The 14,814-nt window shown below is 42.8% G+C and overlaps 1 protein-coding gene across 6 annotated transcripts in view; it reads left to right on the top strand.

The window, feature by feature from the left end:
* ANK2 (ankyrin 2) overlaps nt 1-14,814 on the top strand; it is a 142,135-nt gene that overhangs the window by 54,010 nt on the left and 73,311 nt on the right. For all 6 annotated transcript variants that reach the window (XM_029965930.1, XM_029965932.1, XM_029965933.1 and 3 more), the window contains exons 9-14: nt 829-927; nt 7,951-8,049; nt 8,720-8,917; nt 11,755-11,853; nt 12,045-12,143; nt 14,580-14,678. In XM_029965930.1, the coding sequence (XP_029821790.1) occupies nt 829-927; nt 7,951-8,049; nt 8,720-8,917; nt 11,755-11,853; nt 12,045-12,143; nt 14,580-14,678 (693 nt within the window). The remainder of the gene's footprint in view (nt 1-828; nt 928-7,950; nt 8,050-8,719; nt 8,918-11,754; nt 11,854-12,044; nt 12,144-14,579; nt 14,679-14,814) is intronic.

The raw sequence follows: 14,814 nt of genomic DNA, 5'->3' as shown, positions 1-14,814 counted from the left end.
CAACTGACTTCAGCTTTTCTGTCTGTTAGACATACTCTGGAAACAGGTGTAGGATTGATTGGCTGTTCCCAGTATCCAGTATTCACTGTGCTACTTTAATTTGGTGTTTTCACATATAAACATATTTTGAAAACGGTAAGCAGGGTATATTGCCCTTATATAAACTCTTTTGTGGTAAACGACTGCAGAGCTACATACCACAGTCCTTTTGCTGTTGCATATTATGTGATTGGAAGTATGGCATCTGGTGTGCCCTGGATACCTCTGGTAACCTCAGCCTGGCTCCTGGATCACACATCTGCTGTTTAATTTTGCCAGACACACTTGGAATTACTTTAGGGTTCTACCTTCCACACTGTCTTCCTTCCATATCCAACCTGGAGTAGCTGCTGATAGAACCTCTTGCCTCACCCAGAGCGTCCTCAAGGACTCTCAGCCTGCACAGGGCCCTGCCCCTGACACGTTTGTGTACTCTGTGTGCGTTGCAGTGATTCAGAGGCGTCAGTGTTTTGTGACTATTGACTCCTCGGGACTCTGGTGTGTGTTGTTGTGTGTCTGACCCCAGGACTGCCATGTTTGCTGCTTGGGCAGATGCGCTGCTTCGTTTATTCGAGGGTCCCAAAACAACAGAGAGAAGAGTCTTGCTTAGAAAAGGAATTACTAACTCTAGCTTGTATGGTGTGTGCCCAGCTCTGATGCTCAACTACGTTTTCGTTTCTTCTCTACGACGTGATGGTCTCATTTGTTGTGATCCGACCCCAAACTCCACCCCCATTAACACACCTCCAAAATCCATCCGGCTCATGCTTTGTTCTTTTCATGGTGTAGAATGGAATCACCCCCCTGCATGTGGCTTCCAAAAGGGGAAACACAAACATGGTGAAGCTCTTGTTGGATCGCGGAGGGCAGATCGATGCCAAAACCAGGGTGAGTCTTTCTGTTCCCTGGGATTTTTTGCTTGCTCGCTTTTGTTTTTTTTTTTTTTTTCCTGTGTTTGTTTTATGTAGACTGTTTTCTATGCTATCAGACTAAAGAACAGCAGGTGTTGGTGATAGTAGGAGGCAGAAGTACTATTTCCTTTAGTCTCCTGAATAATCCGCCTGTGTCATACAAGAAAAAGCTGATGAAACTGCTCTTTTTTAGGTAATAAGCGTGTTAATTGGTCCAATTTCATGTGACACATGTGATGCATAGCTGTGGGGAAGCAGAGGGTTTGGACTTAGCTAAGCCTGACTCCTAAATGTCCGTGCCAGTCCCTGTGGAAACTTCTTCAGTGGGCTCAGTCCCTTTTTATTTGAGAGGCAATACTGGGAACAGGTAACTTTCCCTGTGCCAGCAGCCACTCGCCCTTCCCCAGACAAACCATGGAGAATTAGGTGACTCTCACTGGCTTCCTCCTCCCAGCTGTGCTATTTGCAATGCCACATCATCACTCTGCTCTTTATTTATGGCTGATTTCACAGTCTTTCAGGACAAAAGAAAAACCCATCATTTTTTATGGACTGGGTTAATTGTTTGAAATGGGATTTTGGAGTCGCCTGGGAAAACGTGGTCTTTTATTCAGACTGAACTGCACAGGGTTTGCTCTTGAGAGCTGCTGGTTTTTAAATACTTCGGCTGTAAAATTGTATTTCGAAGTAATAGGGGGTGTTTAGAATACAGAATTTAGAGCTGGACATGGGTTTTTGTTTAATAAAGTAGAAAAGTAGAGGATGTAACAGTCAGGTACCCTTGGGGTTCATTCAACCTCTGCAGTTACTTATTAATTACATCAACCGTGGGTTGCTTCATAAACTAAGAAGATAATCACTGTTGTTGTCTAACTCTATATGTGATTATGATTTCAATTTCTGATTATTTGTGAAATGATATCTTTCTTGCTATTTTTTTTTTTTTTAAATTTTTTAAAAACTACTGCTGATGGAAAAAGTTGCCTCTCATGCAGGTGTGCAGTAAATCATCCCTGGTCAAATCTTCCACAATAAGTGCCTAAAATCTCATGGTAAAGAGGCCTAAAATGGTAATAGTACACTGCAGGCAGATATTGCACATGCTCCCAAGCATGTCATACAGAAACAGTCCATCTGGCCTGTGGAATGGCAGCATTGAATTCACCTATTTCCTGTTCACTACTTAGATACTTGTTTTAGACAAGTTGACAGAGGTGATAGTAAGGGATGTTTTGGATTTTAAGAGGTCAGGGTGTGTTCCCTTCCCTACTCATCCCCAAAGGTTGATGCACAGTTGTGAATGAATCCAAAAGAACAGGATTCGCCCGATGTGGGCGGAAGGGCCTAATTTTAGAGTCTTCTCATTGTCTTGGCTCCCTGCCCTTTGTCAGCTGCTCAGAATGTCAGCACAAAGATATCCGTGAAAACCCATAAAGGTATCCTAAGGCACCCTTATCCCAGTTCCCACAGGCTCCACAGCTTCCTCCTGCTCAGAGGCACACGGTCGGCGGCGTGTGCTCCACAGTGGGGAAGATTCCAGAGCTTTGGTTTTGCTGTCCGTGTCTTTGTGCCAGCTGTTTATATTGTCTCGGTGTCTCTCTCTTCTCCCTGTGCCATGTCCACGTGCCCTGTGTGCTTGGCTTTGGCCACGAATCCGTGGGGTGTTGAGGAGGCAGGTGATGTGCTGCATGTGCTTTGTACGTGGAAGGACAGACCACGGGTACTAACACGCTTGCCTTCCCTCCTGCCTTCCCACTTCTTCCCAGGAACACCTGCATTCTTCCAGTAGGTCAGAATCCCTGGAAAACAGTGGAACTAAATATCCATTGCCAGGTTCTCAGGCTCTGTACCACATCAAAATAGGCTCTTTTTGGTTAAAAAAAGTCCTCACTGCTTTCATTCTGTTTATTTTTAACTCGCTTTGTTACATCCGATGCTGCATAAATTGAGATGCAAAAACTTACTTTAATGGATTTTAGGTGAGCCTCAGCGCTTCAATTTTGCAAGATTAATCTGTGAAAGCTTTTTTATGTATGAAAATGTTCCACTGGAATGATTCATTAGGATCCCCTGTGCTGTCTAAAAATATGGATTAAAATGTATGTTCTTCAAAGGGAATAAACGATGCACGTGCCCTGCTGTTCCCTAGTTAATGTGGCATGTAAAGCCCTGCTTTCTGCAGGAGTTAGTACTTGTAATTTCTATACATTTCATAGTGCATTTGCTGAAGTTTTATGGCATTTCTCATTAGAACATAAAGATGTAGAATCGCTAGGAAATCTCCTTGCCACAATTACATATTTTAAAATAATATTTTACTTAATTTTTTTGGCAAGTTTTACAGTTGTTTTTTTCTCAACTAAGTGGTAACTATGTTTTTAAAATGTGGAATTCAATTTCTCTTTTAAATTATATCCAAAGTGAAAATGTAAACTCCATTCCCCAATATATTAAGAGGATACTTTTATCTGATAGAGTAATTTAATATTATATAATAATAATAATACATATTCTTATAATGATAGATAACTATTATCTGACAATAAAATAACATTATAGCACATGCTGTATAATATCTTGCATACATTTGTGCTACTTCCATTTACATGCAAGCCTTATCTGGGGTTTTGTTCACTAAGTAATGAATGGGCAAAATTTCTTAGACTTAAATATTTCAAATTTCAAATGTTGCTCAAACCTATATTCTCTACGTGTTTACCAGAGTAAAAACTTCAGTGACATAATTTAATTGAAAATTTTAATATTTGACCAAACTTCTGACCTGTTCAGCTTCTGATGGTGGATCAGTGGAATTGGGGGTCAGAAGGACTTGGTGTGCAGAAACTTGCTCTCTGGAAGATGGTGGAAATTTCAGTTTATGATTAATTTGATGTCATGTGGTCAAAAGTAACGTGGCAATTACCAATTCACGCTTAGAGGTAAGGAAAACATTTACAGCCTTCCTGAAAAAGGATTGTTACAGGGAGAATTATCGTAAGCATTTAAAAACTGAGCAATTCCAGCATGGCCAAAATAAGTGTATTTCTGTTAAATAAAGAATCCTCATATAATGGCATAGTAAAAATAAGGACATGTGGGATATTGAAGTGTTCCTGACTCTTAAAAGATTTTTAGGAATATTCTTTCTGAATGCAGGTTTTGCAATATCTCTATTTTTATCATCTCTCTCTATAAATTGTATAGGGAAAAGAGAGAACAAGAAAGGCTTTTTTAGGTTTTGTCTTTTTTTTTATTATACTTTTAAAATACAGTGTTATTCACAGGCCTTTGTCACTTACTGGAATTTCCATTTTTGTGGGAGTATGCAAACACCCTTGGAAGGGGGGATGGAACACATATTCACCTGTCTCAGCTGCTGAAGCTGTCACACATTTTGTGTTCTTGCTGTTCAATCTTGCCAACATGGAAATTAGATTTTTCTTGCTCTGGGGACTTCTAGACTCTCCTCTTGCAAGCTTTCACCCAGAATATTTACAGTTGGGGAAAAACCCTGGAATGAAATGGTCTTGGAAGGGGGGAAGCTTATTGTGTGGGGAAGTAACGGTGTTGTGTGCCCGGAGCGTGGCAGCTGGAGCTGGAGTGGGAGTAGTCGTGGTGATGGTGGGAGAAGGTCTGGTGCACCATTTGGGTTGGAGAAGGGCCACGGGAAAGAAAGGAGGCTCAGCTGGAGCTGAAAGAAGTGGCAGGTCAGTCATGGAGATGTGCAATACCAGTGGGAAAAGAGAGGGAAGGAAACCGTGGGCGGCAGAACTCAGATGTGTTTGGTTTGGATTGGGGTTGTTTTTTGTGGGGGATGTGCTCCAGACACCCCTTAATGCTCACCCTGGGAACCTGTTGAGATTTATTTGTAGTAATATCGCCTTTTGTAGATCTGCATCGTGAAAAAATAGGCACAGCTCTGTTATTTCCACATGGGAGTGGTAACAGTTGGAGCAGGATGCTGGCCCTGTCTTGGCACCGTGCTCTGTTTACAGCGATTTTTTTTTTTGCTGCAGTAAAGCTGCTGTGACATTTTCTCCTCGTCTTCACACGCGCACAGAGCACTAATAATTCAGTTTTTGCCGTTCCTAAAGCAATGCCAGATTATAAATATCTCATCACAATGCAGATATTTGCTATAAAAAATTCAGTGGCTTCATATAATGTTTACGAGTGTGTAGGAAGGGGTGTTGTCCGGGTTGTCTAAGCAAGTTATGTAGATAATGACTTTTATTTAGAATTCTTATTACTCAGGCAAGTGCATGGTATGTTTTTGCTGTATTTTTAAGATTTGTACTTTGAATGGCAGACCTGGAGGAATACTTTGCAGCATGTTTAATTATGCCAAGAGCTTAGAGCAGGAGGGAGACTCGCCTCGTTCATTTTTAAAGAGATGAGGTTTAGTCGTAATGAAAAATGAGCAAATTAAAAGCCCTTTATTTGTCGAGAAAATTTAGACAATTTTGCATGTTTGACACATGGAATACTAAAATTTTACTTCACCCTTATAAAAATAGGATCGTGCAGCTGCAGTTTGGAAGAATTCTTTGATAATTTGGCCTTTGACATTCATGTCTATTAGCAGTCTGTGGTCGAATGAGCACTGAATGGGAGCAACTGTCCTGTGAGGATGCTGCCCACATCGTTTCCCATTAAAAAGCCCTCAGAAGCACAGCTTCTTTTTGTCACATTCTCCCTGGTAAGCTGAAGGGAAAGCATTTGTGGAATAACCCAATAATTTATCTTCCCAGGCCCTGCAGTTAGGCATCATGCTCGGAATTCAGAATTAATTTTGCAGGTTAAAAGATGGCCAGTGATTGATTTTCAAGGGGGGGAAGAATACCCCAAAAGTTTACTTGGTATTTTGAGAGTCATTTGAGAAGAAATTAGGATTGATGGACTTCCATGGCTTCCATACACAGGGGACTGTAGTGCCATTTCTATTGGCGACATTGCAGAGTGGGAGAGAGGAAAGTACCTGGGACCAGCAGAAGGCCAGGTGCAGAATCTCACTGGGGAGATGAAAAGATAAATACTGGACTTCTCAAAACACACAGTTGCTGAATTTCTTGTCTCTGGGCATGACAACCTTTGTGTTTATGGGATATCCATTGTCTGTGCTTCGGAGTCTCTGTCCCTTTGACTCGGCGTTGCGTGTCCTGTCAAATGATGTGCTGGATGTTATGGTCACTGGGTGCTCTTGAATTAGCAAAGCAACGATTTAAAAAGTGCTTATGCAGAATCCTGCCATCCCCTTCAGAGCACTGAAGCTCATTGCAAACAGATAATGGCACAGGCAGGATTGATTTGGTCCACTGGTGTGTCTCGTGATGTTGGCTCATGTCAGCTTGTCCTTGGTGTATCCTGCACTAATTCTTCTGCTGCAACAGCTCTCTCCTTGCAATTTCCCTCACCCTTGAAGAAAGCACAGAAGCAAAAGTAGAATTTAAAGTCTTAAATATACAATAATCTTAAAATACACGCACTGTTTTCCCCAGGGCAGGGAAGAGGGTTCTGTGGGAAGTCTGCAAAGAAGCTGTGCCAGGATAGTATAGGATAGGTAACAAGTTTTTGTCTCTGCTTTTAAAGGGAATTGTGGATAAGAACAGAGGAGAAATCATGTTTTTTAATGATTTAGTTCTTTTTGGTTTATTTAGACTTTCTTGCAGAGTGGATGTGTTTTTTAGCTTGTATTTTTCTTCTTTTTCTCCCTCTGGGGATTTGTCCTGCTTTTTTCAAGGATTCACACAATTCTGCTTTTCTTTTGCTGTTTTATTAAACAGAATAACATCAAAGCCTCCATGCAGATAAGGAAAGTGAGCCTCCCACGTTGATTAAAAATGCAGAGCACAAGAGGCCAGAAACTGGAAAGAAATAACTTCTCTAGAAGTGCTTTTGGGATATTTTCTCACCTTAGTAATGCCAATGGGAATTACCTGTACGATCCCTCTGGCAGTGAGATGATAATATACCTCAGTTGTGCATATAAAGACTTGGTTTAGGGGACTCTGAAGTTTCAGTGAATAAAATACCAATTAAGCCAGTTACACCCAATTCTTTACCCCAACCCCACCTGCCAAGTGCTGAAAGCTGTGAATTCTGGTTTTGGGTTTGATGTTGCATCTCTTGGAATTCACTGTGAAGCTTCCATGGGATTTAGGCATGCCTGTGAGATTGTGAGCACTGAGACACACCTCACCCCTGTCACATATCTCTGAAAAGCCTCTGGAAAAAGGAGATAAGTAAGGGAGAAAAATTTTTTCTTACCTCATATTTACTCTGGTTTTTTGCATGAAGTCCAAACTGCGGCAAAAGTACCCAGAATCCATTCTTCCATTTAAGTATTTCATCAACACATCTTTGACTACTGCTGCTGTCATCATTAGCCTGAGCAAGTCTTTTGATGCAGGGTGGTTTTCTGCAATGGAAAAAAGTATTGTGGAGTTGGTGGTCTCACAGTAATTTTAGGCAAGAATTGTCAGCTCAGTCTCAGAAATGAAAATTTTAGTTTTGTTTGTTTCTTTTTTTTTCTCTGTTTTCAAATCTTCTTTCTCCTGCTGCCTGTTTAAAAACAGAAGAAAATTCTAGAGCAGATTTTCTAGCGTGAACATTTCCCGTTTCATCCCTCCATCAAAGGCAATCCAGAGGACAAGGGGTTGATTAATGGAGCATCCTTGGCCCAGCAGGCATTATCCAGGGAGGCAATGCAGAGGAGAGGGAGGGGAGGAGGCAGGGCGAGCTCAAGTTATCCTCTTTGATAAAAGATTTCAGCACACAAGGCTTTCAACACTCTAAGGCTTCTCTCCAACAGTAACCTTAGAGTGTCCTCTAAGGAAGAACAGAGATGGAACTTCATGTTATGGAACCAGCTTCAGTTAGGACTTGAAAAAGGAGCTTTTCCACACGTGTACGGGGCTGCATTCCTGCCAGGGTCTTGCCCAGGGTGGCAGGACGGGCAGTTTAGAATTTGCTCATTGTTTTTCCCTCCTTTTGCTTTAAGGATGGACTCACCCCGCTGCACTGTGCTGCAAGGAGCGGACATGACCAGGTTGTGGAGCTGCTCCTGGAGCGAGGTGCCCCTCTGCTCGCACGGACCAAGGTGTGTGTGTGTGTCCTGTCAGACCCGGTGAACACCTCTGCGTGTCCTTTTGGAATATGTGAGCACCTCTGTGTAACTTCCCACAGGATTTTCAGTGTCACTGAAGGGACAAGGAAGGAGACAGGAACATTTCTGCCCTCCCAAAGGAAATGCGTTAATGGATAGAATGATCCAAAATAAGGTTTTTTACATAATTAGGGACTATCCTTTCGAAATAGATGAGAAGTGTGCACTTCTTTGCCCTGCACTGTAATACCAGACTTAACACATGATATGGAGTGCTACTGCCAGCACTTCAATTGTACTGCTTCCTGAGCCTTAGGACACACAGGTGGGAGAGCTGGATTGGTCACTCCTAAGAGGTGATTCCTGCTACGTGTTTTCCGATCCTTTATATGAGATAACGAGAACCTGTCACTTGCAGCTTCTCCCAATTGTTTTTGTTTCAGACTTGGAAAATCATTTCAGTGTGTTCTTACTCATTTCTGGAAAACACAGATTAATGCACTTCCTACAAATTCTGTCCCTTTGATCAAACTAATGAGAGGAAGACACCTGTATAACAGCAAACCCCGCTGAGCAGCTCCTCACGACAACAAATAACTTTTCTAATGTGTGCCGTGATCTAAGTGAGAGTTACTTAGAAGTTTGCTGTTTTCCTTTGCCGCAGAATGGACTGTCTCCCCTGCACATGGCAGCCCAGGGGGACCACGTGGAGTGTGTCAAACACCTGCTGCAGCACAAGGCCCCCGTGGACGACGTGACGCTGGATTACCTGACCGCCCTCCACGTGGCCGCGCACTGCGGCCACTACCGTGTCACCAAACTCCTCCTGGACAAGAGAGCCAACCCCAACGCCCGTGCCCTGGTAAACATGTCCCTCCTGTGCCGTGGAACAAAGCTGGGCAGGGCAGGGGAGTAGCTCTTCTTACCAGCAAGGCCAAGTGAAAAGGCTGTCAACAAACTCCACAGCCTTAAATAGGTGCAGTAGCAACAGGGGTGTCACACCTGCTGGTGTGTCATGGAGCACATCCCATGGCAAGTGGCTGTAGTGGCAGGTCTGGAAGCTCTGCAGAGTTCCTAAAGTCAGAGCCAGTTCTGGCTGATGTTGATGTATGCGTTGGTGTTTTACTGATTTAATTCTTCAGTTGTCCATACTGTGTGTTACGATACACAGCTAATTTCTAAGCTTTCAACCGAAGCAGTAAGTTCATTGGCATAGAGAAAAATGTGTTGAAAAGGTAATATTTCTGCATTTATCAAATTATGACATTCCCCTCTATTAGGTGCCCTTTTTCTTTTTTTTCAAAACCAGTTCTGATGCTTACAGGAACCCAGGTATGATTGCTCTCACTCACTGTTCAAACCATCACCCATAATGGAGATAAAAACATCCCATTTGGCTCCTGGAACATTTCAAGAGTCTTTAATCTATCCAAAGCCAGACAAGGTTCCAGTTTTCTCTAATAGGAACTGATAGCTGGATGGGAGTTAAAGTAGCAATATATTATACTCTGTGGTGGAAATAAAGAGTCTGTGAACACTCGAGGTGGTTCAGCATGGCCAGAAGTCTGCCATTGCCTGCCCTAATCAGGGCCTCCACAGAACTTCCCCCTCAGGCTGCCTGGATACCTTCCCCAGCTTCTTGCCCCAGTAGGACCCAGTGTTTTCCCGTGTAGACTCTCTCCCTATCCTTTACTTTCTTGGAACTGACTTTATTGACACCATTTTCTTTTGCCCTCTCATTTTTCTTGGTCTTTCCATACCCACAAATCCTGTAACCCCTCTTGCTTCCCCTTGTGCTTTGCTTGTTTTGTCTTTCTCAGTGTCATGTTCACTTGGCTGATCTTTTTTTGATGCTGTTTTCCTTTTTTTTTTTGTTTTTCTTGCTAGTCTCCTGGTTATCTCTAGCTGTACTTTCCTCAGCTACCCACACATACACTTTATATGCTACCCCCCAAATCTTTTTCCTTCCATGACTAGAAATATACCTTCCCTCCCCCTCCCTCCCTCCCTCCCTCCCTGGGAAACATCTGATATGAAAGGAGAACACCCTCGGGCTCCTGCCTCTCTGCTCTCTTCACACCAAACTGTTTTTTCCCCCCTCTCTCTTGTTTCCTCTCCCATCAGGGACTTGTTGCCTCTGGCTTGTTTATAGCGTTTAATACATTAAATGAAGCTCATAATTTCTGTTACTGATACATTTTTTTTCTCTTCTCCCCCATCAAACTGTTCCTGACTTAAATAGAAGCAGCAAAATTAAATCAACTCAGTCAGTAAAATTCAGTGCAAATATAGAAAGTTCTGAAACAGTAAAACTCCCTGTGAAATATATAGAGAGATGTTGTGTGGGAGGTTAAATATCAGATGGTTTTGATTCCTTCCTTAGAAATTGGAGAAGCAGTAATAATATTCAGCAGAGTCCTGCGATGGAATAAATACTACAAATAATTAATTTTCAGCTAGACTTAAAAGAAATAATTGTTAATGTTTGCAAAATGCTTTGGGGATACAAGCACTATGTGTGTTCTTAGCACCTTCAAATCAACTAGTAATTAACATTTCCCTTAACAGAAGCTGCCTGTAGAATAATCTGTCACGTGCCTCTTCCCATGAGCTAAAATTTCCCTGCTAGGGCCTGGTTACTGCTGGTTGATTGTTTAGCAATGCTGATGCTCTTAATTAGAAAATACAGCAATTTTTCAACATTATCTAGAAAAATGTTACCTGTGCTTTTCACTAAAACGTTCACGTATGGTGAGTCAACGTGTTTGCTTAGCTTTAGGCACACACTTAAACCTGCATCAACTGTGAGAGTTCATCACCATACCGTGGCTGAAGGGGTGGCTCTTTATTTAAGACACCTCACACAATGCACACACTCCCTCTCAGACGTGAATATTATGCCTTAGATTGATGCATGAATATAAAAGTTAATACACGCAGATGCTTCGATTACATGTAAATTGACCAAGTAAGGTGGAATGTGGAAGAAGTGCTCTGTTGTCTCTCAGTTTAAATGGCTTTAAAGTGAAAGAGAGTAGGTTTAGATTAGATGTTAGGAAAAAAAAATTCTTCCCTGTGAGGATGGCGAGGCTCTGGCACAGGTTGCCCAGAGAAGCTGGGGCTGCCCCATCCCTAGAAGTGTCTAAGGCCAGGATGGATGGGGCTTGGAGCAACCTGGGCTAGTGGGAGGTGTCCCTGCCAGTGGTTGGAACAGGGTGAACTTTAAAGTCCCTTCCAACCCAAACCATTTGGGGATTCTGCGATTCTCCTAGAGAGGTATAGAAAATGCTTCATAAAGGCACTGATTCCAAAGTAATCACTATAATTTGTTAATATTTCCCTTTTGGTAGGCACTCTTGGGAAGCACTGTAAGGCCTCCTTAATGGACATATATGTTCTCCCTGGGGAACCATATGCAGACATCTGCACACATACACTTGGAAGTCAGGATGGGCTGTATCTGTATCTGGTTTTGGAGGTGGAAGCTCAGTTTGTCTCCACTGCCCTGAGAAGAGCACAGCAGCACTGCTTTGTTCTGCCTCAGACGCTGGGAGATGTCTGTAATTCATCTGTAACCTGTCGTGCTTAGAGAGCAGTCGCTTCTGGTACTCTAACCCTTCTGCTCCCGGCGTGCCGGCGCGGAGCTGTGTGGGAAGTGTAGCTGCATGTTTCCGACTAACATGACTGTCTTTCGCACAGAATGGTTTTACTCCACTGCACATTGCCTGCAAGAAAAATCGCATCAAAGTCATGGAACTCCTGGTGAAATATGGGGCTTCAATCCAGGCTATAACAGAGGTAGAAAAAATGTTTCGTGTCCTGAAGAAACATTCCATCTCTCTCGCCCTTTTTGTTTCTTTTTTGTTTTGTTTTTTTTTTTTCGCCTCTCTGTCTCTCCTGTCACGCCTCACTTGTATTTTATTTAAAGAAAGAAGCCCCTTCCCTACGCCCGTGCAGGGGAGTAAAACTGCTCTTGCTTTGTTTCGCAGTCGGGCCTCACACCAATACACGTGGCTGCATTTATGGGCCACTTGAACATAGTCCTCCTTCTGCTGCAGAACGGAGCCTCTCCCGATGTCACTAACATTGTGAGTATGGCTTTGACTAGAATCATCCATGTAGTTCCTCCAGTCTCTGGCCTATCATGGAGCTCAACCAAAGGTCACATTTTAATGATATTTTAGGACTTCGTTGCATTTTAGGAGAAATTAATCTCTTGGTGCAGAGGGGGAAATGGTGACTGTATGTGGTATTATGAGCCATCTGTGGTTTCATGTGTTCTCCAGCAGTGCTTGAGTAGGTAAAGTTTTCCTTAGAAACGGACAAAGCTTACCAAATACATCCAAAATGGATTATAGGCTAAATCCCACAAAGCCTGTGTTTCCATTCTGAAGGGTGAAAATTGACTCCAAATGGCTGTAGTTTCTGCCTGAGTAGCTTCGCTGGCTGCCATGAAATTGTGTCATTTCTGTCACTGAAAGGGCACAAAAATGCTTAAAACCCAACAAATGAAGAAAAAGGAGAACTGTGAAAATCAAGATGTTCCTCTTGGACAGGAAAGTCCATGAAGTGGTGATTAAATCTAGAAAATGTGACCTTTGGGAGGTAACACAAAACGCAGAACCTGACTTACCATAGAAATAAGTATTTGTATACCAACAGCTTTGTTACCAAGCAGAATAACAATAAAAAGAACGTTATAGTTTTCTGAGCTGTATTTCGTAGGTATTTTACTGTTTGAATTTGTCAGTTTAAACAAATATTCAACTCAGGACCATTAGTACTTTGAGAGCAACCTTTTACCAGTAAATAAGGTTTTATAGGTAAATATTCCCAACAACAAAAGCTGGACTCATTAGTTTTTCTCAGAAGAACCTGATATGGGACGCAGTAAAAGTGTTGAGCACACAGAGTTGTTTATGTGACTCATTAGAACAGACTTCTCATACTTTTTTATAGAAGCAGTCTTTTATATAATAACTTTATTGATGGTATGAAAGCCAACAAGAAATGCTTGTGGAAGCAATTAAAAGTATTGTGTTACTGGTCATTTGTGTGCAAAGTTTAACACTTTACAATTTCTGCTGTGCAGGTGTCTTGGCTTTCACTTAGTAAGCTGGGGATCCCTGTTGAATTACTATTTCCAAAGACTAAATTGCTTTGCTAATTCAAGCTCAAAAGGGTCCTTGTAGAAATTTGATCTTTAGAGTGTGTGAAATGTAAACCTTATTCACATTTTAAACAGCTCGTTCTTCAGGTAGTAAAGTTTATGCAGATGAAATTATTAAGATTTATAGCCAAGGCTGTGGGATTTTGTTTGCTGCCTACTTACTAATCACAGCTATGTTAATTTATATTAAATACAGTGTTAATGACAAATCAACTCCTGGTGAAGAGGGTTTGCTGTAATTAGAAGTTCATGAGAGCAGGCAAGCTCAGGCTGCTTCTTTCCCTACATCTAGACCAAGGACAAGAAGACATGATTCCCATTCTGATGTAAAAGATCTTGACCAGAGTGTTCGTTTTGGCAGTTGCAGTTTAATTGATAGTCGAGGGGCTAAAGGCCTTACAACAGGACATTCTCCAGCTCGAGTGTAAGAAAAATGAACAATTAACACAAAGGAAGGATCAGCCCTGCTGTGTTCTCACGACATGACAGATAAATACAGAGCTCCTGGTTGTGGAACTGTCCCAGTACCTGATGTACCAGATGCTGACGAGCTGCACAAGGACCGTTTCGGTCCAGTTTAGGACACTGCACTCAAAGAGCAGTGCAAAATTAAGCTAGAAGTGCCATTGCCAAGGAATACTCATTTTCGGTGTTTCTTTGCAAACCTGTGACAAAGAATGCTTTGAATGTTCCTGACCTGAAATTCCATATCACGCCGGTCAGCTTTCCAAAATTTCATATTCTCCTGCAAATTCTGTGGGCTACAAAAGGCTTGAGGCAAGACTGATTCCCTAGCTGGGAGACAGAGCCTTGCTGCTGAGCACAGATTTTACACATTTCATGTACTGGCTCGGTTGTGTTCAGCCATTGCAAGGCCTTTTAATGCTGCCAGCTCCACACACAGCGAGCAGGAAGGGACCATCTGGAAAAACAGCCCCTTCCATCGTGAGGCTCATGTGCCTTGCAATCCCCTGAGAGGGAAAGGCTCGGTGTGCTCTTATCTCCTGTGAGGCACGTGAGCTGATGCGCTGCTACACAGAAAGCTGAGGAACATATGTGACCAGGGGAAACTTATGTGGCAGAATTTTCACTGAGCCAGGAGGTTTGTTTTGACCCTCTGTAGTCGAGATGATACTTATCTGGGATCTCCCAGCTTGCAATCCAAAGCATACCCAGGCCCAGCAACATGTATTCACACCCCATCCTGAGCTACCCTTGCTGGGGCTGAAGCCAGAGTCTCAGCTGGCAGGAAGGCGGGTCTCTGCACGAGTTGTCATGGGTGGGAGTTACGCTGTCAGAGCTCTGTTTCTTCATGGGGGATTAGGACACTGAAATGCTTTTGCTTTTTCTGCAGCGTGGAGAGACTGCGCTGCACATGGCGGCACGTGCCGGGCAGGTGGAAGTAGTTCGCTGCCTCCTGAGGAACGGGGCCCTGGTTGATGCCCGAGCCAGGGTAGGTGTTCTGCTTACTGGGGTTCCTCTGGCAGAAGCAGAGGAGTTCAGGCAGTCACTCGTCGCCACCCTCTCCTCTGTTACTGTCATGTTTTGCATTATCCCTTCCTATGACTCCACAAGACAAACGCACAGAT

Source organism: Manacus vitellinus, unplaced genomic scaffold, assembly GCF_001715985.3.
Source record: "Manacus vitellinus isolate BGI_N305 unplaced genomic scaffold, ASM171598v3 scaffold_125_pilon, whole genome shotgun sequence".
Lineage (NCBI taxonomy): Eukaryota > Metazoa > Chordata > Aves > Passeriformes > Pipridae > Manacus > Manacus vitellinus.
This window is presented reverse-complemented; position numbering and strand designations above follow the sequence as displayed.